This window comes from Equus przewalskii, chromosome 9 (assembly GCF_037783145.1).
Source record: "Equus przewalskii isolate Varuska chromosome 9, EquPr2, whole genome shotgun sequence".
NCBI lineage: Eukaryota > Metazoa > Chordata > Mammalia > Perissodactyla > Equidae > Equus > Equus przewalskii.
Window position 1 is genome coordinate 24733601 of NC_091839.1, and position 27915 is coordinate 24761515.

Genomic DNA, 27915 nt, shown 5'->3' on the forward strand with positions numbered 1-27915 from the left:
GCGGGTCACTTCGTCACGGACCGGACAGATCGGAGCCACTGCGGGCCGGGATTCCTCAACCTCACGTCTGGGTCTGGCCGACAAGAGCCGTGCCGCGCCCCACAGGCTTCTGGGAGTTGCAGCCTGAGCTCCAAGTGCGCAAGCGCGGGTGAGCCCAGCTCTAAGTCCAGCTGAGGCCGGGGGACAACGGGGAGGGTCCTAGGGGGAGAAGCCCCCAAACGGGACGGGAACGTGCAGGCGTGGAAGCCGAGGACAGCAACGAATTGCGGAGGGTGGAGGCTGGGTTTGGTTGAACAGATCTAGCAAAGGCCTCAGTGCCAGAAGACGCCTCCGTGACTTCCTACGGGGAATGAGGAGTGGGGCCCCGGGGGAGCGCAAAATAGGCCCTGCGCGTGCGCGCGGCCGTGCGTGCTACGTGTGTTGTGCAGGGGCGGGGCCTCGGGCTGGCGCGCGAGCGACCCCACCCCCCCTGTGGCTCTGATTGCGTGAGCGTGCCTGCGGGCGCTGTTGCGTGTGAGGGGCGGGGCCTCAGGCCCCTTCTTGTGGAACGGTTCCCGGAGGGGAGAGCGTGAGTGCGTGGGCGCCGCGTGGCTTTGTTTAGGGGCGGGGCCTTGCGCTCTGGGGGAAGCCCTGGGGGTGGGGCCGCGTCCCGCCTACGTGTTGCTCGTGTGAGGGGGCGGGGCCAGCGGTGCTCTGGGGTCCCGGAGGGGAGTGCGCAGGCGCGCGGGGCGGACGCGGGGAGCGGTGCCTGCGCGGAGGTGCGAGTGGTCGCCGCCGGGACGCTACCTGGGAGGAGGGAGGTGACCGTAGGTGTGGGCGTGTGTCTGTGCGAGTGTGTCTGTGCTCGCGGCTGCGTGGGCTTGCCGGCGTGTGACAGCTTGTGGGGTCGTGGGCCCGAGACTGCGTAGCGTGGTGACACTGCGCGGGGTTGGGGCCGGTGACCACCTGTGGGGCTGTTCCCTAAGATTCTGAGGGGCTCTGCGCCTGCGGCCGCGTGTGCGGTTCGCGTCTGGTTGTGTGGTGGGCCGAGTGGGAGGTGAAGGACCGGGACTGGATATTCGAAACGTGTGATGACGTTGGGTGTGCTGGGAGATGAGGGGGCGTCGGTGGCTGTGTGTCTGTGACAGAGGCAGCGCTCCTGGTGACGAGGGGGCGTCGGTGGCTGTGTGTCTGTGACCGAGGCAGCCCGCGTGGTGACGAGGGGGCGTCGGTGGCTGTGTGTCTGTGACGGAGGCAGCCCGCGTGGTGACGAGCGGGTCTCGGGACCGGGTGTCTCATGCGTGGTCCGTGGTGCTTGTGAGGAAGAAGTGACTGCGCCTGTAGCGGGCGGGGGTGGGCATGAGAGTGTGGCTCTGAGGACTTGTGTGTTGGAGCGCTTTGTGTGACACGTGTCGTTTACCACAGTCTGGCGTGACTAATTTGACTGGGTGACTGTGGTTCGGCGGCTGTGTGATCGTGCTGTCCGGCTGTCTGTCCCCCTGTAACTGGCAGGGGCCCTGCGGGGAGGAGGCTGAGGGCCGCACAGGTGCGATGGGCTCTGGGAACGGGAGTGTGCGCGCCGTGGTGCCGGGCTTTCCCCCTGGTGACGTAGATGGAAACAGCACTTGGCCTAGGTGTTGGGAAAATTAAATGGGGTAACACGGGTGAAACGCCCAGCTCAGGGCTTGCCGCTCACTAAGCGCTCTGTGGGTGCTGGCTGTTTGTTTCAGTGCTGGTGGTCTCTGTTCTTTGACCCCATGCAGAGACAGGGGCTTATGGTGAATGCTGGAGGGGTTTTCATCTCTGAACTTGAGACTGGGTGTTTGTCCTCGAAGCTGGGGGTCTGACCTCTCCCACGTGAGCAGCGGTGCCCTCCATAGCCCAGCCACACACTTACCCATTGTCTGCTTGGGCCTTAGTGTGCTTTTGAAGGGAGGGCGCAGCCCCTCTTGGCCTCTGGGACCTGAGGCTGGTGTGGCTGGGTATGGTTGCGTGTCACCTTCCTAACCAGTGTAGCTCGGGGGAGGAAGAGCATGGACTCTGGGATTCCTGGTTCCATCACTCACTAGTTGTGTGACTTTGGGAGAGGTTACTTAAATTTGCTGCCCCTCAGTTTCACCTCCAAAACAGGGATAATAATAGTATCAGTCCCAGGCTTGTGGTGAGCATTAAGTAGAACAGCGCCTGACACAAGCAAACAACATATAAATGATACTTGTATTAACATAATAACAGTAAGGATCCCAGAGAATAGAATCCACAGGAAGAAAGGCAGAGAATTGAGCCCCAGAGTAGAGGTTTCAGGTTAACAGATAAAATAACCCTAAAGTCTAGGTCATAGCTTAGATTCAGAATTTTGTAGTCATAATTCCTGGGAGGGCTCTAGGCGGGCGGGGGAGGGGGGTGGGTTGGTATGGGGGGTGGAGACCAGGAATAGAGAGTCTTCCTGGATGGAAATGTCCCTAGGGAACCTGTGGGGTGAAGGCCTGAACTGGGAAATGACAGGGCCGAGGCTGGGGTATTTTCTGATTAACACCGGGGTCTGGAGATGTCTCTATGTAGAGACAAGGGTTTTTCAGCCTCGGCACTGTGGATACTTTGGCCCAGATAATTTTTTGTTTGGGGCAGGGGCTGTCGTATGCGTCATAGAATGTTTAGCATTATCTCTGGCCTCTTCCCACCAGATGCCAGTTGCACACTCCCCTGCCCCAGTTGTGAAAGTGAAAATGTCTCCAGTCACTGCAAGGTGTTTCCTGGAGGGCAAAATCACCCCATTTGAGAACCATTGGTGTACAGGACCACGATGAGGACACCCTGTGGACATTCCCAAGGCATGAGGATAGGGAGGGGAGTGAGGGGGCTGGAGGAAAGAGGTCAAAGAGGGATGTTGACTGAAATAAAGAGTCTAGGTGATGTTAGTGAAGGAGTTTATTCACTAATCAGTGGGAGGAGTTCAAACCTCGGGAAACAGGTCAAAAGAGGGCTCTGTTGGAACTGCTCTGAGGTCTGTGAGTTTAAGGGCAGCTTATATCTTTTTCACAAAACAGTATGTGTGCAGGGAAGAGGAATAAAAACTTACAGCTAGATTTCATATATGTCAAAAGGGGGTAGGGTACGTCTGGTTTTTCTCTAGATTATACGTTGACGATACATAAACAAGAATTCCTTGGTTGTACATCAGACAAGTTCGGAGATGCTGACGCTGTCTGTGTGGAGGGAGGCAAGGACCAGGGTCGTTAATTATTCCCTTAATCTCTAAGAAATGCAGCTGGGAAATGTGAGAGCAAGGTACCCATTACCTCTTCCTGTTGCTAATGTCTCCAGCTGGCGTCTTCAGTCATGAGATGCGAGATAGCAAGGTCGTTTGACACAGGCTGAAGATGCATGGCTGCTTTGCACAGCACAGCATGGATTTTAATGTACTGACTTAAAGCTTGTGCAGTTTCTTGCTAGATTCGCCTGTTAGACCAAGGAGAAGAATCCCAAAAATCCATCCATGGGGTAGTGTTCCTGAGATGAGAAGAAAGGGTGTCCATGGCCTGCAGCCTGGGTCTGCTCTAAGAGACATTCACTTATTTAGCAGTTGAGTGCCTGCTGTGGACCAGGCATTGTTCTAGTCAACCCACAAGACAGACAAGGTTCCTGCTTACCTGGAGCTTGCATTTAGTAGGTAGATGACAATTCAATTTATAACAGGTAGTGATAAGTATTTTGAAAAATAAAGCAGGGTGAAATGATTACGGGTGACTGCAGATGCTATTTGCGAAATCAACACCCAGCTTCCCATGGGCATCTCCATCAGCTCCAAAGCCAGGAAGGGCCACCGTCGGTGACTGGGTGGAATCCCTTCATCAGGGAATCCAAGAGTTTGGCTTTGAGCTTAACAAAGACTCTTCTCCTCTAATGCTGACCTGGAGAGGTCAGATCTCCAGCCCTATCTCTGAGGCTCAGAGACTGGGGCAGTGGTTCTAAACTAGGGGTTTGCATTATCATCAACTTAGAAAGCTTTAAAAAAAAAAAAAAAAAAGGCCCTAGACTCAATCCCCAGAGGTTCTGATTAATTAGTCTGGCATGGCGCACAGCCATTGGTATTTGTTAAAAAGCTCCCAAGACAGGTCGGCCCAGTGGCGTAGTGGTTGAGTTCGCATGCTTCACTTCTGTGGCCCAGGGTTCACTGGTTCGGATCCTGAGTGTGGACCTACACACTGCTCAGCAAGCCATGCTCTGGCCGTGTCCCGCATTGCAAAACAGGGGAAGATTGGCACAGATGTTAGCTCAATGACAGTCTTCCTCAAGCAAAAAGAGGATCTTAGCTCAGGGTCAATTCTTCATGACCAAAAAAAAAAAAAAAGAAGAAGAAAAGAAAAGCTTCCAAGACATTCTAAGGTACAGACAGGGTGGAGAGCTACAGCCCTGAGAGCTTGCGGGCTCTTTTGGGATTTCTAGGAATAGAAGAAATTAATGTGGTGGCGGGAGAGGAGGGTACCAGTGACCAGTACTGTCCGATTCTTATCAAAGGCAGGCCTGACAGCTGCGCTTTCCTGCAATAGGGACATTCCTAGCCCTGTCCTTCAAATGGGGATATCTGTTCCCATGAAAGAGGAATGGCAGGGCCCACATTCACGTGCAAAGCCTGTGTTTTCTGTTACAGCTAGACTTGGGTCTTTAGAGAACATGTCTTTGTATATCCCTGGGGCTGGCAGGTGCAGGGTAGGGGTGATCTTCACTGTTTGGCAGGTGGTACAGCAAAAGTACACTCTGGTTGAACGGAAGTGGTGAGGCTGTGCCGGTGTGCTAAAGGGCTGGCTTGCAGGTGTATCAGGACCTGCCCCCAGCTTGTGCTCAGCACAGCCCTCCAGGATCAGAGGGGTTCTTGGGGCTGAGAGGAGAGACCTGGTTGTCTGCCTGAGGGGAGTCATGGCCACTGTCCAGTAACTCTTTGAAGCTTTTTCCCATTCCAGTTCTAGCCATCCTCTCATTGGGACCGAGAATTTAGCTCTGTGTCTTTCAAAGCCCTCTCCCACCCTATGGTCGGGGACTCAGAAGACAAGCCCTGCCCTGAGATGGTGTGGGATCCACCCTCTTTATTTGCATTGTTATTGTTTATAAGAGGTAATTATAAATGCATGATAGAAAATGCCAGAGTGTAGACAGGGAAAGTGAGTTCTAAGTCTTCTTTCCCATGCCAGGTGACCCAGTTCCCTTATTCGGGGGCAGTCACTACTACCAGCTTCTTGATTATCCTTCAGAACTGGTCTATGCCTTTTCAAACTCATGCATCCATATCCTGTGTCTTGTTTTCTCTAAGCAGTTTTTCTATACCTTTTCCCCCATCATTGTCCCGTATCCTGGAGATCGTGTCGCATAGTACACGTGGAGCAGGTTTCTCAACCTCGGCACAGTTGGCACTTGGGCCAGATCATTCTCTGCTCTGGGGGCCATCCTGTCCATTGTAGGATGTTTAGCAGCATCTCTGGTCTCTACCTACTGAATGCCAGGAGTACCCTTCCCCTCCTTGTGACAACCAGAAATGTCCCCAGACATCAAAAGTGTCCCCTGGGGGCAAAATCTCCCTCAGTGAAGAACCACTGATGTAGTGCCACCTTGTTCTTTTAAAGGTCTACTTGGTGTCCCATTTTGTGCACATAACATTCACTTAGCCATTTTCCTATTGATGGCAGTTGGGTTGTTTCCACTCTCTTGATAACTAAAGTTTGTTTAGCACTGGCACTGCTCTGAGTGTGTTACATGTTTTCACGCCTTTAATCTTCACAGCAGCCCTGTGGAGCCGTTGTTGTTTGCCCCATTTTACAGTTGAGGAAGCTGAGGCCCAGACAAGACACAGAGAGTGTCTGAAATCACACACAGAGGGGATGGCAGTGTTAGAAGCTGGTCCCAGACAGCCTGGCTCCAGGCACACTCCCTTCACTGCAGGACTGTCTTGCCTTTTTCCAGAGCCTGCCACAGTGGATACCCTGTGTGCCTGTCATTTCATACACATGCAAGGACGTCCAAAGGCGGATACCAGAAATGAAGTGACGGGGTTAAAGGAGGTGTAACTTCAGTCTTAAAGGTGCTGCCAAATTGCCCCTCCCTTGAGGTTGTGCCAGTTTCTCTCCAACCAGCACCATATGAGAATTCTAACCACAGCCCTTTCAGTGGGTCTCGGTCTTCCTTGGTCCTCTCAATGCGTGGCGTGTCCTGGCTTAAGGAAAAGAAAGGTGAGAAGTCGCTGCAGAGAGCTCGTGTAAACTTCCCAATAGCCGAGGGGGAGGCGGGTGCTCTTTACCCACTGCAGAGGAGCACACTGAGGCTCCGTCTAGCTCTCCCACAGCCGATGATTGGCAGAGGCGGGCATTGAATTCAGAATTATCTAATGTCAAACTGCTGTTCTTTCCTCCCCGGCAGAGCTGAGTTCCTTGGAGAAAATTATTTGTGGACACGAATCGTGCTTCTCCAGTTTGGGGTGCATGACTGAGTGCAAACAGCTATGAGAAACCACAGGATGGACGTGATGCTACTTCCTGGAGAAATCTGTCTTACCTGAGGAATCAGAAGGGAAAAACCAAGTGATGTACTTATCTGGTAAATAATTTAAAACCTGATTTTTATATTAACCACAAACTCAGATTTATTGTAACGTAGGATGCACAAGTCACCTGGATGTTTCAAAACAAAACAGAACCAACCAGCAAAAGAGTTTTCTCTTGTGAGGTAGCTGCTTTGGGGTGTGTCCCAGACCACAGAACTAGGCGTTAACCTTCCTCTAGTGTTCGGGGATACTGGTCAAAAGTATGAGAACTGTAGGGGCTGGCCCCATGGCCGAGCGGTTAAGTTTGTGCGCTCCGCTGCAGGCGGCCCAGTGTTTCGTTGGTTCGAGTCCTGGGCGCGGACATGACACTGCTCATCAAACCACGCTGAGGCAGCGTCCCATGTGCCACAACTAGAAGGACCCACAACAAAGAATATACAACTATGTACTGGGGGGCTTTGGGGAGAAAAAGGAAAAAATAAAATCTTTAAAAAAAAAAAGTATGAGAACTGCCGGGCAGAGAACAGAGCTTCATCCTCTGAGGCCCTGGGCGCTGGAGTGCTGGGGCTGGCCTGCACCGGTTCACATGACCCTGTTGTGCACACCTCTCCCCAGCTCCGTGCTCAGTGACATCAGTTTGGTAGCTTACGATGGGCCCTGGTGGGAGTATTTACACCATGGAAATTAGCAGACGCTGCAGATCACCCAGCACACCCCTGCCCCGGGGTCTAACAGGATAGAGGCGTCCAGGATTCTGGGGCCGGCCCCTTTGTCTTTCTGCTTGAGGGAAGGCTTGCTCAGGGTAGTCAGAGACTTGAAGGCCAGGCCACTTGGTTTGTCACTGAGCCACAGCCCTCACCCTCAACAATTGGTGTGCTGCCAATCTCCCCAAGTCCTTTGGCTGCTCTAATAGAACAAAGGTAAATGTCTTGTAACTATGGTGCCACATGGACACCTCCCAAACTCTGCCAGAGAGGACCACGGGGGAATTTCCTGTGTAGGCTGCTGTCCTGCACCAATGGGCAGTTTGTGCTGCCTGTGGACAGGGGCTCAAACCCAGGCTGTCACTTAAACTGCTGTGACAGCAGGCAGCTCATCTTCCCTTTCTCATCCTCAGAATGGAAAATGTGGACCCACGTGGTCAGTTTGCTCTAAAGATGAAAGGAGAGCACGTGATGTATATAAAGTATCCAGCACAGCTCTCATTCTCCTACTGATTGTTAACTGAGGAGGTGATGTTGTCACCAGGGGTTGAGCACAGTCAACACACACACCCGAGCACTTCCACAGAGTGCATGGACAGGACGGTAACTCAGCCTGTCTCCCAGACTCAGCTCACAGCACTGGCCCCACCTGTGCTAATGACAACCACCACAATTGGGCTACCCTTCGTGGGTGATGACACATACAGTGACAACCACCATGATTGAAGCTACCCTTCACTGAGCACTGGCCCTGATGCTATCTTATCTACTCAAAGCAGCAGCCCTTTCTGGGTGTAAAAGATCAAGGTAAAGGCCCAGTAAGGTTCAGTAACTTGCCCCAGGTCACACAGCTACACAGGAGTGTTGGTCACTTCACAGTGTCCAGTCGAGGACAGGAGTTGAAGGCAAAGGCAAATGCAGTAACAGCAGAATTCTTTCTCTATGTGATGAAGTGGCACTCAGTGCAGGTCCCAGAGGCACCTGCTGCAGCCAGGGGTGCCAGGAGGGCTCCTTGAAGGAGTGATGGTAAAGAAGGTATTTGCTAGGGGGCCATTCAGTCATGGTGGTAGCAGCCCTTAGCACACCCCCTCCACGTGCCCTGCACTGGTCCAGGGTGCTTGGGACTTGCACTTGAGGGAGTGGAGACAGGCTGTAAGCACCACACATAGTAAGTTGGCAAGTTACATAGTATTTTGGGGAAAACTCAGTCTTTCCCTGTGTTTCTCTCCTTTACTCTCAGTGTCACCACGCTCACAACACTTCTGATGCCAGATGTGTGGGGTTTTTCCCACACTAGCAATTCTGCGACACTAACTCAGTGTCCTACAATTTAACTTAATTCTGACACTGTCTACCTGGAGGTAGCGCCAGATCCCATGTGTTGAGGGCTCAGTCCCATGAGACTGCCCCCTACCCACTTCAGATGCCAAGTGCAAGCAGTGAGTCCCCAGATTACCCACCACTTCTGTCTGACTTGGCTACTAGTTGGAGGTTCCCACAGCCCCCTCCTGGGGTTCAGTCAGTTTGCAAGAGTGGCTCATAGAACTCAGGGGAACCCTTCGTTTACCAGTTTGTAATATAATGAAGGACACAGATGAACAGATACATAGAGGGGATCTGGGAGGGTCCCGAGCGCAGGCGCTTCTGTCCCCGTGGAGGTGGGATGTGCCACCCTCTCGGGACGTTGATGTGTTCACCAGCCTGGAAGCTCTCTGAACCCAGTACTCTGGGGATTGTATAGAGGCTTCCTCACGTGGGCATGATCAGTTATTAACTCCATTCTCAGCCCCTCTCCCATCTCTGGAGGAGTAAGCTTTTAATCATAGCTTGGTCTTTCTGGTGACCATCTCCCATCCGGGAGCCCACCCGGCATCTCCTTGTTAGAGCAGAAGATGCTCCTGGTGCTCTTATCACTTAAGAATTGACAAGGCTTTTAGGAGCTCTGTACCAGGAACCAGGGGCGGAGACCAATATACATCTTTTCTGTTATCTCACACGTGGAGCGTTAGCCATGAGAGCTATGGAGAAGAGAAGCCAGAGCTGGGTGAGGGAGGCCAGGAGTGAGTGTGGGTGGGGTTGGAGGCAGGCTGCCGTTTTAAATAGAAAGGTTGGGGTGAGCCTCACAGAGACAGTGAGATTGGAGCAAAGATTGAAGGGAGTGAGGAGCTGAGCTGAGGCGGGGGAAGAGCATTGCAGGTAGCGTCCTGAGGCCGGGCTATGGCAGCACCTTCAGGGACTGGCAGGGAGGCCAGCGTGAGGGAGAGAGGGTTGTAGGACCTGAATTTGACTCTTAATCCTCGCAACAGCTCCAGAAGTAGTTCTGTTTTGTCCCCGTTTAACGGGAGGAAACTGTGGCACAGAGTGGTTAAGTAACTTGCCCAAGGTAAAACAGCTGATGAAAACAACTGTCACACCCAGGTGGTCTGACTCCAGAGTGATGTGTTTAACACACATCAGGCTGCCCAGCCCTTCCCTCTAACCCAGAGGGTTAGCCAGGTACCTGGGGGCAGATACCCCAGCTTGAATTCTGGCTCAGCAGCTTCCCTGCCCTATTACCTTGGGCAAGTGATTCCTGCCTCTCTCAGCTTCATTTTCCTCATCTGGAAAATGGTGTGAATAAAAGTACCTGCCCCCAGGGTAGGAGTGAGAATTAAATGATAATCCTCATAGAGCGATGCCTAGCACATGTAAAGCACTCAGTTTGTTAGTCTTATTAATAATTAATCTTAGTGTTACTTGTCATTATTACTATTGCTTTTCTCTTTATGAAGAGAGAAGTACAATAAACCAAATGTTCTTCTGGCTGGGTTCTCTTAAACAGTACAGGCCATCCTGTCATTCACATTTTTAATCAAAACATACTCACTGTCAGGGCTGGCCCGGTGGCATAGTAGTTAAGTTTGCGCTCTCCACATCAGTGGCTCGGGGTTCATCAGTTTGGACCCCAGGTGCAGACCTAGCACCACTCATCAAGCCATGCTGTGGTGGTGTCCCACATACAAAATAGAGGAAGACTGGTACAGATGTTAGCTCAGTGACAATCTTCCTCACCAAACCAAATCAAACGAAATAAAACATACTTGCTATCTAATTCTGAACTTAACTATGGCCTTGATTTCATTTATCTTCCCTACCTCCACCCTCAAGGGATGAAAAAAACACCTATAGAGAGAACTATCTTGTATTTCCATTTTCTAGATTGCATCCTGCTGTACCTTTTTCATAGAAAAATCAAAAGTTTTTTTTATGTTATTTCTGGGGTTTTTTTTGAGGAAGATTAGCCCTGAGCTAGCATCAGCCGCCAATCCTCCTCTTTTTGCTGAGGAAGATTGGCCTTGAGCTAACATCTGTGCCCATCTTCCTCAATTGTTTTATATGTGGGATGCCTGCCACAGCGTGGCCCGACAAGCAGTGTGTAGGTCGGTTCCCGTGATCCAAACCAGCGAACCCCAGGCCACCAAAGCGGAGCATGTGAACTCAACCCCTGCGCCACTGTGCCAGCCCCTCACCAAAAGAGTTTTTTATGCCGTAGCCACCATTGTTGGCACCGGCTGTGATGATGGCATTCTTCAGAGGCACGTGCTGAAGCAGTTAGGGGTGAAAGGTCATCATGTCTACATCTTATTTTGAATTTTAAAAAAAAACGAAATGTTAACATTTGGTGAAGAGTAATCAGGTGTTCATTGTACTATTCTCTAGATTTCAAGTTTTTTGAAATGGGGGAAATAAAAAGTATACCCCCATTTCTGCCTTTTCTAGACCCTGCCCTTCTCCGAAAGACAAGTTCAGAGGGCTTGGAAGGACTGCTAGCAGAATTGTTGCTCTGTGACGGGGTCTTGGCGTAGGATGGTTGCTCCCCACCCCGATTTCAGCATGCCAGGAAGCACTCAGAGCTGGCATTGAGTGAGTCAGCAGGTGTTTCTTGAGCACCGCTCTGTGCTGGCTGCTCTCTCAGCACCGGGAGGAGAGCCGTGGACAGAGCAGTCAAGGTGCCTGCTCTCGTGGAGCCCTGGTCACGGTGGGGGTAGTGCCCGTGCAAACACACGCTTACACAAGCCGTTTCCAGGAGGCAGTGAGTGCCGTGCAGAAAACGGAGCAGTAGAATAGTATAGACTCTGTAGTAGGGGGCAGCGCTGTCCCAGGGAAGCGTAACGTGAGGCATGGAACGTAAATCTTCCAGCAGCCACATTGAAAACAGTAAGAAGACACGGAAATTCATGATCACGGTTAATTTTAATAATGCATTTTATTTAACTCAATATGTCCGAAATGTTACAGTTTCAACATGTAGTCAATATAAACAATTACCACTGAGATATTTTACGTTCTTTTTTTTCACACTAAGTCTTTGAAATTCGCTGTGTCTCTCACATGTGTGCGCCTCAATCCAGACACTGTTTTCATTGGAGATGCTTGATCTATATTTGAATTTCATAACATTTACCATTGGAAAAATAGATTCACACACCCAAGTTGTTCGAAACATGCTTAAAAGTTTTACGGAAACAGAATTGAGGATCAGTTTTTAATTTTAGATTAATAATAAGTTTTAGTTGAGTAATTTTAATATTATTTTCTTGTGGTTTTAATAATAATTGAAATTAAGTAAAATTAAGCACTCATTTCCTCAGTTGCAGTAGCCTTGTTTCCAGAACTCAGTTGTCATATGTGGCTAGTGGCATGTGCATTGGACAGCACCGGTGGAGGTGACTCGGCGACGGAGGGGCCTCCCTCGGAGTGATGTCCGGCATCTCGCGCCTCCCCTCTGCCCGCCCCAGTATCTAGTGAGTCTCTTCAGCTCTTGCTCCTCCCCCACCAGCATGCACACAGTTTCTTCACCACAGAGCCATGCAAAACAGTTTTGTTAAATGGTACTTCGGATATGTCACTCCTTGCCCAGCCTCCTGCTCCCTCAGTAATGTCTTGTCACACTTAGGGTCATTTCCAAACTGCTCACCCCCACTTCATGATCTGACCCTTCCTGACCTCAGCCTCCTCCTAGCCCCCTGTTCCCTACCTCACTCTGCTTCAGCACACCTACCCACTTGGTTCCTCCACATGACAGGTACACGTCTGCCGCAGGGCCTTTGCACCTGTGGTACCTCTCCCCAGAATACTCCTCTCCCAGTGCCCAGGTGGCTCATACTCGCACTCCATGCAGACTCAGCTCAGTGTTGCCTCCTCTCACAGGCCTTCCTCCAAACCTCTTCACTCCCCGCCTGCCCTGGTCCTTTTTTTCTTCATAGCAATGATCGCAGCTAACACTTTGTTACGTGGGCCTGTCTTCCCTGCTGGAACGTAGTGTGCGTGGGAGCTGGTACTGCTCCACTCTAACTCATTGCTTACCGCCCAGCACCTGGGCCAGTACCTGGCACCTGGTAGGCACTCAGCAAATACTTGTCAAATGGATGAACAGGTGTCTACGCAGGTCTCATTTGCCTCCTGATGCAGAGCCCTCTGATCCTTGGAGCAGGTAGCATTGGCTGTGGTCCCTCCCTGACCCTGAGAAAGGGAAGAAATGCTGCACAAGGTGCTCTGACCTTCCTCCAAGTGTGTCTGTGCACGTGTGTGTGTACGTGTGTGTGTGACCAGGCTGAGGAGATTCTTACCCTAGAGACTCTGGGACTGCTTAGAAGTCCCCATCAGCCTCATGACTTCTCTTCTCCTGCAGCCCCACCTCCCCAGCACGCTGCCCCTCTCCAAACGCGGCCCCTCAGGGGCGAGGACAGGATGCCTGCTGCACGAGGGAAATCCAGGTCCAAGGTAAGTAGCGATTCCTCTTCCTTCAGGAAAGTGCCATCTTGTGAGACATGACCATTTGCTTTCCTCCCATGGAAACTTCCTGCCCAGGGGAGACCAGCCAAGACCTGGCCCTGTTTCCTCCCATCAGCACAGAGGCTGGGAGCCTGTGAGAAGGGCCCCAGCGAGCCAGGAGACCACCCAGCAGCCCCCTCTCCTCTTTTCTCAATGTGCGCATGACCACTTTCCTGTTTGTTCAGCATCTCCAGGGTCTCTGCCAGTGCTGGGAGGAAGGCCCTCCCCAGGGCATTCAAGGGAAGACGAGAGCCCCTGTGACATCCAGGTGGACACGTGTGCCTGGGTGGGACCTGCTGAGGCAGAGGGGATTTGATGTTGTCCTCCAGAGTTCTCTTAATGTCACTTTGTTTTCCTCGTGGAACCCATATTTACATGGAGGAAATCTCTTTAAGAGACTCCGTGTAGCCCCGTATTCAGGTTGAGTTCGTTGGAGCCAGGCCAGCGAAGGGGTGACGTCAGCTTCCTGTGAGAAGCGTGCTTCACCGCTTTAGATGGTCAAGGGATTTCCTGCAATAAGCGTCTTGAATGCGATTTCTTGTAACAGAAGCTACTGCCCTCTAAGCGATGTTATTCGTTCCTTATTGCTGCTGTAACAAATTGCCGCAAACTTGGCAGCTTGAAGCAGCACATGTTGATCATCACAGTTCATGGGTGGAGTTTGGGCACAGCATGGCTTACCTGGGTCCTCCGCTTTGGGTCTCAAGGCTGAAATCAAGGTGTTGGCTGGCTGTGGTCTCATGGGTCCTCCTCTAAACTCCCTGGTTATTGGCAGAATTCAGTTCCTTCTCGCTTTTTCCGGGTGGCCCCCTTCTTCCACCTTCAAGCCAGCAACAGCAGGTCAAATCGCACTGGTGCTTCAGATCCCCCCACTTCCCTCTCTGCTCTCCTCTTCTGCCACCAGCAGGAGAAAAATCTGCTCTCGTGGGCCCCTGTGATTAACTGCCTTGGGCCCCCCTGGATTATCTCCTTTTAAGGTCAATTGATTAGTAACCTTGATTACATCTGCAAAGAACCTTTTGCTGCATGTAACATAGTCCCATGCTCTTTAGAGAGCAAGTGGTCAGGAGCAAGACTCAGAAGTCAGACTGCCAGCTTCCACCCCAGCTCCTCCTTCACTGGCCCTGAGAACTTCAGTAAGTCACCTTAGCTCTCTGGGCCTCAGTTTCCTCGTCTGTAACATTGCTGTGATTTTCTCAGCAATACCTCATCGGGGGCTAACACAAGCACTAAATGAGCCAGTATGTGTAGGGTGCTCAGAAAGATGCCTTGACTTTGTCGATGCCCGGTAAATCCAAGTTGCTGTGTTTTTTGTGCAAGTCTTTAATAACAGCTGTGTCATAGTCGTTGTTTATTTATTTTATTTAATACACCTGCCCCTTTTGGCTTCAGAACCTCAAATGTTTCCCGGATAGATTCTTGGCATTATGTGTCTCCCATGTTTTGGGACAAGTCCGCCATTTCCTTCAGCCACGTGGAAGCACAAGCCCACGGTGAAAGGACATGTGATTTTCCATTTCAGGCGCCAGTGACGTTTGGGGATTTGGCCATTTACTTCTCCCAGGAGGAGTGGGAATGGCTGAGCCCCGTTCAGAAAGCACTATACGAAGATGTAATGTTGGAGAACTACCAGACCCTGGCCTCTCTTGGTAAGGCTCTCCTCCCCGCGTAATCCACAGCTGGCTCACTGAGGGACAGGAGTCATCAGTCTAGTCAGGAAAACAGAAGCCACTCCAGTTTTGGGTTTTTTTAACAGCTTTATTGAGATGGAATTCACATTCTATGCAACTCACCCATATAAAGTAGGGTAGTGGTTTTTAGTGTATTCACAGAGTTGTGCGTCCTTCACCGCAGTTAATTTTAGAACATTTTCATTACCCCCAAAAGGAACTCCCTACTCATTAGCAGTCATCCTCATTTCCCACTGCCCACTAATCGCCCCCAAGTAGGCAAACACTAATCCACTTTCTGTCTATGAATTTGCCTATCCTTGGCCTTTCATAGAAATGGAATCATAAATATGTAGTCCTTTGTTTCTTGTTTCTTTCACTTAACATGTTTTTGAGGTTCACCTGCATTGTTTCATGTGTCAGTACCTCATTCTTTTTATGGTCAAACGATATTCTACATATTTTATCCATTCATCAGTTGATGGGCATCTGCACTGTTTCCACTCCATGGCTTCTATGAATATGCTGCTATGAACATTTGTGTACCAGTTTTTGTGTGTGCATGTATTTTCGTTTCTCTTGGGTAGATACCTAGAAGTAGAATTGTTGGTCATATAGTAACTATACATGTAACCTCTTGAGGAGAGAGAAGTTTATATAAGGAATTGACTTAACGGGTACTGTTAAAAGATGAATAGTAGACAATGAATTAACAGAGATGGTAACTGCAGGGCTAGGGGGACAAAGGGAAGAGTTAGGGGTCTTAGGACTTAGAGGAAGAGACTCAGACTTCTGAAGGAGGAGAGGGGTGCACTGTCTGGTTGGTTTATACTCCTGTGAGGGCAAGATGAGGCTAATTCTGGGAGTGCAGGCTGAAAAAGAAAAGCAGAAATTGAAACCACCAGAGCCCCATTGGTGGACCCTGACAGGGAGCACCTGGCGAAAAAGAAGTGTGGCTTGCAGAGCCCCTGCACCACCAAACAGATCAAGGAGGGGTGTGGCTGGAAGCTAAAAGGCAATAGGTTAACCAGCCTCAGGAGTTTGGGGTCCCACTTTTTAGGAAAATAGTTGGCTTTGTAGAGTTAGAAATAAACAACTCTGCCAGCTGTAACTGAACTTTCATCCTCCTCATTCTCCACCTGCCCTTTGCATCCTCTGTGCTCCCTTTGCTAATAAAGCCCCTTTCCTGTTGACACAGGGCTGGGCTCTGACATCTGTGGCACCCCCATCATGCTCAATTCCAATGTTTTTCCCGTGTGCAGGACTTTCCTTTCGGAGGCCAAATGTGATCACCTTATTGGAGAAAGGGAAAGCGCCCTGGATGGTGGAGCCAGTGAGGAGACGCCGGGGCTTGGGTGAGTGACAGAATCAAGGCTTAGAAGGTGGGTTTCCGTGTAAGAGTGCACTCCATCGTGAGAGGGCAGCCTCTTTGAGACAATATTGGAGAGCTACTTTCCTCACCTCCATGGCCTCAAGCCTGTGCAGAAAATTCAAGTCTCTTCAGTACGAGCCCCCAGAGGGAGAATAACCAACATTTAATAAGCTCTTACTAGGTATCAGGCACTCTTCTAAGTATAAGTTTCTCCCAGCACCCTATACAGTAGGTACTATTATTCCTCTTCTATAGATGAGGAAACTGAGAACCAGAGAGGTTCAATGACTTGCCCAAGGTCACCCAGCTAGGAGGTGGCAGCAGAGCTGGGTTTGAACCCCAGCTACTGGTTTTAGAAGCTCAGCTCTTAACCCCCTCATCTCCACCTATCACTTTCCCTTCCTCAGCTTTCATATTTCCCTTCAGAGAAAACGTATTCCACCTTCTCTAATGATAGCACTTTTAATGGTAATGTTCAAACTTGCATCATTTTCTTCATTCCTTAAAAAAATTAAAGTCTTTTCCATAAATGTTCATTTTGACTACTTTTCAGGAACTCATTCCCTTTTCTAATAGATTCCTCTTTGGTTCGTCAAGTTATATGGTTTTTTTTTTTTAATTGTGGTAAAGAACACACAAAACATTAAATTTACCTTCTTAACCATTTTTAAATGTAGGGTTAAGTATATTCACATTGTTGTGCAACAGATCTCTAGAAACTTTTCATCTTTCAGTGATAAAACTCCATACCTACTAAATACTAATTCTTCCTTACTTCTCTCCCCAGCCCTTGGTAGCCACCTTTCTACTTTCTGTTTCTATAATTTTTCCACTGTGGATTCTTCATAGGAGTGGAATCATACAAGATTTGATCTTTTGTGACTGGCTTTTTTGCTTAGCGTAATGTCTTCAAGGTTCATCCATGTTGTAGCATGTGACAGAATTTCCTTATTTTTAAAGGCTGTATAATATTCCATTATGTGTATATACCACATTTTCTTTTTCCATTCATCTATCAATGGATATTTGGGTTGCTTCCACCTCTTGGCAACTGTGAATAATGCTGCAGTGAACATGGGAGTGTAGATATCTCTTGGAGATCCTGATTTCAGTTCCTTTGGCTATCTACAGAAGTGGGATTGCTGGATCTTATGGTATTTCTATTTGTAATTTTCTGAGGAACTTTCATATTGTTTTCCACAGTGGCTGCACGATTTTTCGTTTCCACCAACAGTGCACAAGGGTTCCAGCTTCTGCCCATCCTCGTCAACACTTGTTATTTTCTGGTTTTTTGATCGTGGCCATCCTTATGGGTATGAGGTGATATTGTGGGTTTGGTTTGCATTTCCCTAATGGTTAGTGATGGTAGGCATCTTTTCATTTATTTATTGGCCATTTGTCTTTTTTTTGAGAAATGTTTATTCAAGTCCGTTGTCCATTTTTTAATAGGGTTATTTGTGTTTTATTGTTGAGTTGTAGAAGTTCCTTATATGTTCTGCATATTAACTCCTTATCAGTTATGATTTGCAATTATTTTCTGCCATTCTGGAGGTTGCCTTTTCACTGTGTTGATTGTTTCCTTTGACATGCAGAAGTTAGGTCTGATGTAGTCCCATTTGTCTATTTTTTGTTTTGTTGCCTGTGCTTTTGGTGTCATAGCTGAGAAATCAGTGCTGAATCGAATGTCCTGAAGCTTTTCCCCTATGTTTTCTTCTAGGAGTTTAGTAGTTTTAGGTCTTACATTTAGGCCTTTAACCCATTTCGAGTTAATTTTTGTTTATGGTGTAAGGCAAGGTCCAGGTTCATTCTTTTGCATGTAGATATCCAGTTTTCCTAACACCTTATGTGGAAGAGACTGTCCTTTCCCCATTGTGTAGTCTTGGCACCCTTGTTGAAAATCATTTGACCAGATGTGTGAGGGTTTATTTCTGGCCTCTTTATTCTCCCATTGGACTATATATCTATCTTTATGCCATTACCACACCATCTTAATTACTGTTGCTTTGTAGTGTGTTTTGAAACTAGGAAGTATGAGGCCTCCAAGTTTGTTCCTCTTTTTCAAGATTGCTTTGGGTATTTGGGGTCCATTGAGATTCCATATGAATTTTAGGACTTGTTTTTTCCTATATCTGCAAACAGTGTCATTGGGATTTTGATAGGGGTTGCGTTGAATCTGTAGATCACTTTGAGTAGTATGGACATTTTTACAATATTGAGTCTTCCAATCCACAAGCACAGGATGTCTTTCCATTTATTCGTATCTTATTTAATTTCTTTTAGCAATGTTTCGTAGTTTTTGGTCTACAGGTCTTTCACCTCTGGTTAAATTTATTCCTAAATATTTTATCCTTTTTGATGCTTTAGTAAATGGGATTGTTTTCTCAATTTCCTTTTTGGAGTGGTCCTTGTTAGTGTATAGAAACGCAACTGATTTTTGAGTGTTGGTCTTACATCCTGCCACTTTACTGAACTCGTTTATTGGTTCTAACAATTTTTCTGTGTGGAATCTTTAGGATTTTCTACATATAAAATGATGTTGTCTGTGAACAGAGAAAAATTTTACTTCTTTTCCCTTTTTTATGGCTTTATTTTTCTTGTCTAATTGCTCTGGCTAGAACTTCCAGTACTACATCGAATAGTAGCGGTGGAGTGGGCATTCTTTGCCTTGTTCCTGATGTTAGAGGAAAAGGTTTCAATCTTTCCCCAGTTACTGTGGTGTTTGCTATGGGCTTTTCAATGATGACTTTTATTATATTGAGTTAGTTTTCTATTCTTAGTTTGTTGAGTGTTTTTATCATGTTGAGTTTTGTCAAAAGCTTTTTCTGCATCAATTGAGAAGATCATGTAGCTTTTGTCCTTCATTTTTTTAACGTGATGTATTACATTGATTGATTTTCCCATATTGAACTATCCTTACATTCTAGGTATAAATCCCACTTCCTCATGTGTAGGATCCTTTTAATGTGCTGTTATATATTTAGGATTTTTGCATCGATACTCATCAAGGATACTGGTCTGTAGTTTCCTTTTGGTGTCTTTTCTGGTTTTGGTATTATTAAGGTAATGATGGCCTCTTACAATGAAGTTAGCAGGTATTCCCTCTGTTTCCGTCCTCTGAAAGAGATGATGGAGAATTGGTATGATTTCTTCCCTTGGTAGAATTCACCAGTGAACCCATCTGGGCCTGGTGCTTTCTGTTTTGGAAGGTTACTAATTATTGATTCAATTACTTTAATAGATAGAGGCCTATTCAGATCATCTCTTTCTTCTTATGCAAATTTTGGCAAATTGTGTCTTTTAAGGAATTGGTCAGTTTCACCTAGGTTATCAAATTTCTCAACATAGAGTTGTTCTTTTTTCTTTTATCATCCTTTTAATTTCTGTAAAATCTGTAGTGATGTCCCCTCTTTCATTTCTGATATTAGTAATTTGTGCCTTCTCTCTTTTTCTTAGTTAGCCTAGCTAGAGGCTTATCAGTTTTATTAACTTTCAAAGAACCAGCTTTTGTTTTATAGTATTTCTCAGTTGATTTCCTGTTTGCAATTTCTGCTCTAATTCTTATTATTTCTTTTCTTCTGCTTACTTTGGATTTAATTTGCTCTTCTTTTTCTAGTTTCCTAAGGGGGAGATTTAGATTATTGATTTTATTTTTTATTTTTTTATTTTTTTTTAAGATTGGCACTTGAGCTAACAACTGTTGCTAATCTTTTTTTTTCCCCCTGCTTTTTCTCCCCCAGTCTCCCCGGTACATAGTTTTATATATTTTTTTTAGTTGTGGGTCCTTCTAGTTGTGGCACGTGGGACACTGCCTCAATGTGGCCTGATGAGCGGTGCCATGTCCATGCCCAGAATCCGAACCAGCGAAACCCTGGGCCACTGAAGGCGGAGCGCACGAACTTAACCACTCGGCCACTGGGCTGGCCCCAGATTATTGATTTTAGATCCTTGTTTCTTATATGTGCATTCAGTGCCATAAATTTCCCTCTCGGCACTGCTTTCTCTGCATCCCACACATTTTGATAGGTTGTTTTCATTTTCATTTAGTTCAAAATATTTTTTAATTTCTATTCAGATTTAAAAAAAATTTTTTTTATTTTTATTTTTTGTGGAAGATTATCCCTGAGCTAACATCTGCTGCCAATCCTCCTCCCCTTGCTGAGGAAGACTGGCCCTGAGCCAACACCCACACCCATTCTCCACTCTATATGTGGGACACCTGCCACAGAATGGCCCACCGAGTGGTGCCATGTCCGCACCCAGGATCTGAACCGGCGAGCCCTGGGCCACCGAAGCAGAAGATGCAAACTTAGCCACTGCACCACTGGGCTGACCCCTTCAGATTTCTTTTTTGACCCATGTGTTATTTAAAAGTGTGTTGCTTAATCTCCAAGTATTTTGGGGCTTCCAATGATCTTTCTGTTACAGATTTCTAATTTAATTCCATTGTGGTCTGAGAGCAAACATTGTATGAATTCTGTTCTTTTCAATTTATTAAGTTGTGTTTTATGGCCCAGAGTATAGTTTATCTTGGTGAATGTTCCATGTGAGCTTGAGAATAATGTGAATTCTGCTGTTGTTGGATGAAGTAGTCTATAGATGTCAGTTATATCTAGTTGAATAATGGTGTGGTTGAGTTCACTGTATCCTTTACTGATTTTCTGCCTGCTGGATCTATTTCAGAGAGAAGGGGTGTTGAAGTCTCCAACTAAGGTAGTGAATTTATCTGTTTCTCCTTGTGGTTTCATCAGTTTTTGTCTCATGTAGTTTGATGCTCCTTTGTTAGGCATGTATTTGTTAAGAATTATGTCTCACTGAGGAATTGACCCCTTTATCATTATATAATGCCCTTCTTTATCCAGGATAACTTTCCTTGCTTTTAAGTCTGCTCTGTATGAAATTAATATAGCTGCTCCTGCTTTCTTTCAATTATTGTTAACATGGTATATTTTTCTCCATCCATTTACTTTTAATCCATGTGTGTCTTTTTATCTAAAGTGAGTTTCTTGTAGACAACATAACAGTTGAGTCATGTTTTTTGATCCATTCTGACAATCCCTTTTAATTGGTACATTCAGATCGTTGACATTCACAGTGATTATTGATATGGTTGGATTAGCATCTACCATATTCATTGCTGTTTTCTATTTGTTGCCTTTATTCTTTGTTCCTGTTTTTGTCTACCACTCTTTTTCTGCCTTTTGTGGTTTTAAATGAGCATTTTATATGATGATATTTTCTGTCCTTGTATCACTTATACTTTTTTTTTTTTCAGTTGTTGCAAACCCTAGAGTTTACAACATACCTTTACAACTAGTCCAAGTCCGCTTTCAGGTAACGCTATACCACTTCATGGGTAGTGTGAGTATCTTATAATAACAAAATAACCTTAATTTCTCCCTCCTATCCCCTGTATTATTGCTTTCGTTCACTTCACTTATATATAAGCCTATCCTTCAAAAGTAAAAGAGAAATTGACTTTCTCAGACAAATATTGAGGGCACTTATTGCCAGTAAACCTGCCTTGCAAGAAATGTTAGAAGAAGTCCTTTAGGGAGAAAAAAATAAAATAGGTCAGAAACTCAGATCTGCATATAGAAACGAGGAGCATTGGAGAAGGAATAATTGAAAGCAAAAAAAACCGTTTATTTTTCTTATTCTTAATTGGTCTAACAGATAACAGTTTGTTCAAAATAATAATCACAACAGTGTATGCTTATGTATTTATCTTGAGTGTGTATATATGGGTGTGTACATGTATTTTCACAGGGTACGGAAAGTTCTAGGTTGGTGGGTTGTTTTCTTTCAATACTTTAAATATTTCGCTTTGCTCTCTTCTTGCCTGCATGGTCTCTGAGGAGAAGTTGGATGTAATGCTTATCTTTGTTCTTCTCTAGGTGAGGTTTTCTTTTCCTCTGGTTTCTTTCAGGATTTTTTCTTTAACTTTCTTCAGTGTGAAAATGACATGCCTAGGTGTGGGTTTCTTAGCATTTATCCTACTTGATGTTCTCTGAGTGTCTTGGATCTGTGATTTGGTGTCTGATGTTGATTTGGGGAAATCCTCAGTCATTATTGTTTCAAATGTTTCTTCTATTCTCTCTTCTTCTGGTATTCCCTTTACACATTTGTTACTTCTTTTGTAGTTGTCACACAGTCTTTGGATGTTCTGTTCTGTTATTTCAGTCTTTGTTCTCTTTGCTTTCCAGTTTTTGAGAATTCTATTAATAAATCCTTTAACTCACAGAATCTTTCCTCACCTGTGTCACACCTACTAATAAGCCCATTAAAGACACTGTTCATTTCTGTTATAGCATTTTTGATCTTTTAACATTTCATTTTGGTTCTTCCTTATTTCCATCTCTCAGCTTTACATTTCCCATCTGTTCTTTATCCATTAGAGTCCTTAGTATATTAATCATAGTTGTTTTAATTTCCTAATCTGATAATTCCAACATCCCTGCCATATCTGAGTCTTATGCTTGCTTTGCCCCTTCGAATTGTGTTTTTTACTTTTGGTATGCCTTTTAATTTTTTCTTCATAGCCAAACATGATGTACCAGTTAGAAAGAACTGCTGTAAATAGGCCTTTAGTAATGTGGTGAGGTCTGGCAGGAGGGGGAGCATTCTGTGGTCCTATGATTAGCTCTCAGTGTTTTAGTGAGCCTGCGCCTGTGGAATGTGAACATCACAAGTGTTTGTTTTTTTCTCCCCCCTTAGGTGGAACAGGATGGGTAGAGTGGGCTGGAGTTGGATATTTCCTTTCTCCCACTTGGGAGGCTAGAGTCAGCTGGAGCTGGGTATCTCCCTTTCCCAGGTCAGTTAGGCTCTGAGAATACCTCAGCAGAGTTGGCTCTGGTTAACTAGTTTCCCCTGAGGGCAAACCTTGTTAAGAGGAACAGAGTGCTCTGGCATATTTCAAAAATGGTTTCTTTTCCCCTTCCCCTGCTGGCAGCCCAAGAGGATTTTTCTCCGATATTTATGGTGAGACTCTGATCAAACTCCTAAAGGTAAATCTCGCAGTATTTTAGAGATCCCCTTATGATTAGCTCCCTCTGGAGTTTTTAACTCTCAGACTTGTCAGCACTGAGCCTCCAGCAATTTGTCAGTTACAGTTCAGGTTTTCCTACCACAGCACAGGTTCCCATGGTGGTTTTGCTTGTGAGTCTCTGCTCTGCTAAGGTGCGACTCCCTGTATTCTTCAGTCTGTCTCTCCAGTCTTGGAGGCGGCAGTTTGCCCTGCATCCTCCCTTCTCTTGTGGATCCTAAAGGAGTTCTTGGTTTTATAGTCTGTTTAGCTTTTTATTTGTTGCTAGGATGAAGTGGCAACTTCCAGGCTTCTTAGATGAGGAACCACAAACCAGAAGTCTGGTTTGGTTATTATTTTTAATTTTTGATTTTAAGAATACATTTTTTAAATTTACAACTTTATTGAGGCATAATTTACGTATTGTAAAATTCACCCATTTTAAGTGTGTAATTCATTAGTTTTTGATAAATTTGCCAAGTTGTGCAGCCATCACCATAATCCAGTTTTAGAACATTTTTATCACTCCAGTAGGAGCCCTCATGCCCATTTACAGTGAATCCCCCTTCCCACCTCCAGCTCCAGGCAACCACTAATCTGCCTTCTGCCTGTATGCTATCTTCTGTCTTTTCTGGAATTTCATATAATAAAACTACATTCATCTAATGAACAACCTATGAAGTTTAATGCGATATATGGTATAAATTTATCCTACAAATAAAACTTTATTCATTTAAAATTGCAAACTTTCCTAAATTCTAGTTTTTAAATATTTCTATAAATTCCTTACTATGTTAAAACCATAATAAGACACTAAAAAGTTATTGTTCTGGTTAACATCATTGTTATTATAACTGATAATGATAATGACTTCACAGAAGCTTCGTTTTTCCAGCCCAGAAAAACAAACATTTAATTTCTTGATGTCTTTCAGACTCAGGGTCTAAGTGTGAGACCAAGAAGTTACCTCCAAATCAGTGCAACAAATCTAGGCAAAGCATCTATCAGAAACCAGTTTCTGTGCCACAAAAAGTTTCCACAGGAAAGAGGGGCTGCAAGAAAAATTCAGTCCTGGTAAAACCCAAGAAAGTGCATTCAGGGAAGAAATCTTTAAAATGTAATGACTGTGGGAAAATCTTTAGTCAAAGCTTATCTCTTAAACTTCATCAGAACTCTCATACAGGAGAGAAGCCTTATGAATGCAGTAATTGTAGAAAAGCTTTCAGGCAGATCTCATCCCTCATTCTTCATCAGAGAATTCACAATCGGAGGAAAAGCCATAAATGTGATAAATGTGGGGAAAGCTTCATTCAAAGAACAACCCTCATTCTACATGGGAAAACTCATGATGGAAAGGAAACCTTTGACTGTGGGAAGGCCTTGAGTCAATGCCCATCTCTCAGTATCCATCAGAAAATGCACTTTGTTGAGAATGTCCACCAGTGCAGAAAATGTGGGAAAGCCTTCATTCGAATGTCATCCCTTTTACTTCATAGGAAAATTCACAATGGAAAGAAAGTACATAAATGCAGTGTATGTGGGAGAGGCTTCAGTAAGAAATCAGTCCTTGTTACACATGAAAGAATTCATACTGGAGAGAAAACCCATGAAAGTGGGAAGACCTTAAGTCAGAGTCTACAGCAGAGAAGTCACCATTTAGAGAATCCTTATAAATGCAGAAAGTGTGGAAAGTCCTTCAATAGGATTTCATCCATTATGCTTCATCAGAGAATTCACACTTCAGAGAAACCCTACAAATGTGATAAATGTGAGAAGGTCTTCAGGCGGCCTTCAACCCTTATTCTACATCTGAGACTTCATGTTGGAAAGAAACTCTATAGATGCAATAAATGTGAGAAGATCTGTAACCGGCATTCATCCCTTATTCAACATCAAAAAGTGCATACAAAGAAAAAGAAACTGTTTGAATGTAAGGAATGTGGGAAGATGTTTTCTGGAACTGCCAACCTTAAAATACATCAGAACATTCATTCTGAAGAGAAACCTTTCAAATGTAATAAATGTAGTAAAGTTTTTGGTCGCCAGTCATTTCTTATTGAACATCAGAGAATTCATACTGGAGAAAAACCCTATCAATGTGAGGAGTGTGGGAAAGCCTTCAGTCATCGCATCTCTCTTACTCGACATAAGAGAATTCATAGTGAAGACAGACCCTATGAATGTGATCAGTGTGGGAAGGCCTTCAGTCAGAGTGCACACCTTGCCCAACATGAAAGAATTCACACTGGAGAGAAACCATATACGTGCAAAACATGTGGGAAGTCCTTTAGTCAACGCACATCCCTTATTCTGCACGAAAGAAGTCATACTGGAGAGAAGCCCTATGAATGTAATGAGTGTGGGAAGGCCTTTAGCAGTGGCTCTGATCTTATTCGGCATCAGAGAAGTCATTCTTCAGAGAAACCCTATGAATGTAGGAAATGTGGGAAGGCATATAGTCGGAGCTCATCCTTGATTCGACATCAGAATTCACATTCTGAGGGAAAAGCCTGAAGCTGTTTTAATTATGTGAAAGCAAAGAGTGAGGCAGAGGCATGGGAAAAGTGCATTTTTCTGTAACATAAAGTTTGTCTATAACATAAATTTTGGACTATTTGTTGATGTGTCCCACTTTGAATGCCAAAGAGTAAAAGTCATTGGTGACTTTTGACCTGAGCATTTTAAATCAGCTAAGGTAATGGCCTTATTGTAGGTCTTAATTTCATACTAGTGTGTCAGATGATTGGATCAGTCATTTTTAATGAGTATCATTCTTCACTTGATAAGAGTCACTGACATTTTGTTCCGAGGGTAGGTTTTAAAGCTGTTTCATTGGTCGTGTGCAACAAAGTGGAGTTGTGAAGTCCATTTCTGTGGATGGGGCTTTGAGCCTGATTTAAGGTCACCTGAAGGAAGAGTTTGAGTTTGTCCCTTAAAACTATAACTGTCACATGTAAGGGACTTCCTGGAAAATGAGGGTGCTGTTTTTAGCTGATAGAAACTTCTGGGATCAGCATAAAGAAGAGTGAGTCTTTATGTGGATAAAGATAGCACTCAATTGTGTGGAGCAGTAGAGTCGTTAGCACCTGACTCCGTGGATGTGAAGGTACATGATCTTCACGGTATGGAGACTCTAACAAGCCTGAGATGGGCTAATAGGAAAAAAGGTAGGATGTTCTGAGGAGCAAGGAACTTCAGAGCCGAGAGAAATTATTGTTTTATTTGAAAAGAAATTTGTCTATATTTGTATGAATAACATTGGTATTTTTATGTAAGAACACTAGTCTGCAGAATGGAATGTCATGGACTGAATGTGTCCCCCCAGAATTTATGTTGAGGCCCTACACGCTATGTGATTGTATTTGGAAATGGGGCCTTTGGGAGTTACTTAGTTTTGATGAGGTCATGAGGTTGGGGCTTTCATGGTAGGATTAGTGTCTTTTAAAAAAGGGACACTAGAGAGCTTGCTCTCTCTGCCATGTGAGGAAGGCAGCCAGAAGGCAGCTGTGCAAGCCAGGAAGCTAGCTGTCACCTGTATCCAGCCATGCTGGCATCCTTATCTCGGACTTTCAGCCTCTAGAACTGTGAGAAATTTCTTTTAAGTCACACGGTCTATGGTATTTTGTTATGGCAGCCCACGCTGACCAAGACATGGGTGAAACCCTGGATTTGTGTATCAGGCTCTTTTCCTGTCAGCTGTTCATCCTATATAATAGCTTTCAGTCCCTCTTTCCAGCTTGTGTGAAATATGCAAGGAATAAAATAAGAGCTCTTTTTTGTGGTTGTGTTGTATACACTTGGATTCCTCTGTGTGTTTATCTACTGCAGAAGCTATTATTGAGGACAGCCATATTTTAAGACAACTTTGTAGAATGTGTGGCCACATGGATTAGGTCACTCAAACTTTGACCACAACTGAGAAAACAACAACCAGATTTGTGAAGGGTGAGCATGCATACAGGATAACAGAATAATGGATTTTCCATTTAAACTTGTTAGTTCTGTAAAATCATAAAAAAATCAATGCTTGGAGCAAATAACACAGAGAAGTCGCATAGAAAGTCTTGTCTTTTCTTCCTCCCCGTCTATACACACACTCCTCTATGTTGTTAATTCTTCTGCCAATGTGCCAGAGAGGTTGGTTCCAAATCAACGTCACAAACCTAACTTATGTAAGATAAACTGATAAGACTGTTCTTGCCTGCAGACACTTACACTTTACTAGAAAATATAGCTTATTTAAATATGGAAACATGTTTAAGGTAGACAAGCAGTATAGAGGATGATGAACCTAGGGTGATGGGAAGGCATGGGGCCAGGGATTGCTTTTGGAGGTGGTGATAGTATTAAAAAAGAACAGGAGTTTACTAGGCACACAAAAGTTGGAAGGCTATTGAAGGCAAACAGAGAAGTACAGATGCACAAAATAACGGCAGAGGGTAGTAGAATGGGGAGTTAGAAGTTCAAGCATTTAGTACAGTGGGACATAAGTGGTAAGCACTCAAATGTTGAATGAATGAATGAAATAGTATAGCTGGACTGTCTCTGAGGCATAATCCAAAGGGAACACCCGAGGGTGACCCAGACATTGAGATAAACCCTTGGGAAAACCAATCGTCATTCTAAGGAATCACTGTTGATGTTTGAAGACTGTGGCTTTGAACTTAGGGTAACCACGAGCAGCAAACCTTAAACGTAGTCCAATTTCTGACTGTGTTAATGAATTACCCCACATGCATACACACACACACTAAAGGCTTAACAGAAGGAATGATATGAGCACTTTTAGGAATTAAATCTTTTTACCTCTGTTTTTACTGTCC

The 27915-nt window shown here is 45.4% G+C and overlaps 1 protein-coding gene across 34 annotated transcripts; it reads left to right on the plus strand.

Moving 5' to 3' along the window:
* ZNF667 (zinc finger protein 667) lies at positions 1-26886 on the plus strand. Of its 34 annotated transcripts, none has more exons than XM_070558618.1 (10): positions 512-568; positions 5935-6200; positions 6388-6564; positions 11847-11999; positions 12887-12978; positions 14552-14678; positions 15962-16054; positions 22786-22882; positions 23021-23049; positions 24027-26886. In XM_070558618.1, the coding sequence occupies exons 5-10, from the start codon at positions 12946-12948 to the stop codon at positions 25604-25606; spliced, it is 1959 nt and encodes a 652-aa protein (XP_070414719.1). In that variant the 5' UTR covers positions 512-568; positions 5935-6200; positions 6388-6564; positions 11847-11999; positions 12887-12945; the 3' UTR covers positions 25607-26886. The 34 variants fall into 34 exon arrangements, with proteins under 34 accessions (XP_070414734.1, XP_070414736.1, XP_070414707.1 ...); XM_070558617.1 differs by having other exon boundaries at positions 519-800; XM_070558619.1 differs by lacking the exon at positions 5935-6200 and having other exon boundaries at positions 450-568.
* The last annotated feature ends 1029 nt before the right edge of the window (positions 26887-27915 follow it).

What these genes read in the sequence shown, in the direction of transcription:
- ZNF667 (XM_070558606.1), top strand. An exon ending in GAGGAGACGCCGGGGCTTGG is followed by an intron (nt 16,055 to 22,785) that starts GTGAGTGACAGA and finishes CTCCCCCCTTAG; the next exon opens with GTGGAACAGGATGGGTAGAG. An exon ending in TGGGTATCTCCCTTTCCCAG is followed by an intron (nt 22,883 to 23,020) that starts GTCAGTTAGGCT and finishes CCCTGCTGGCAG; the next exon opens with CCCAAGAGGATTTTTCTCCG.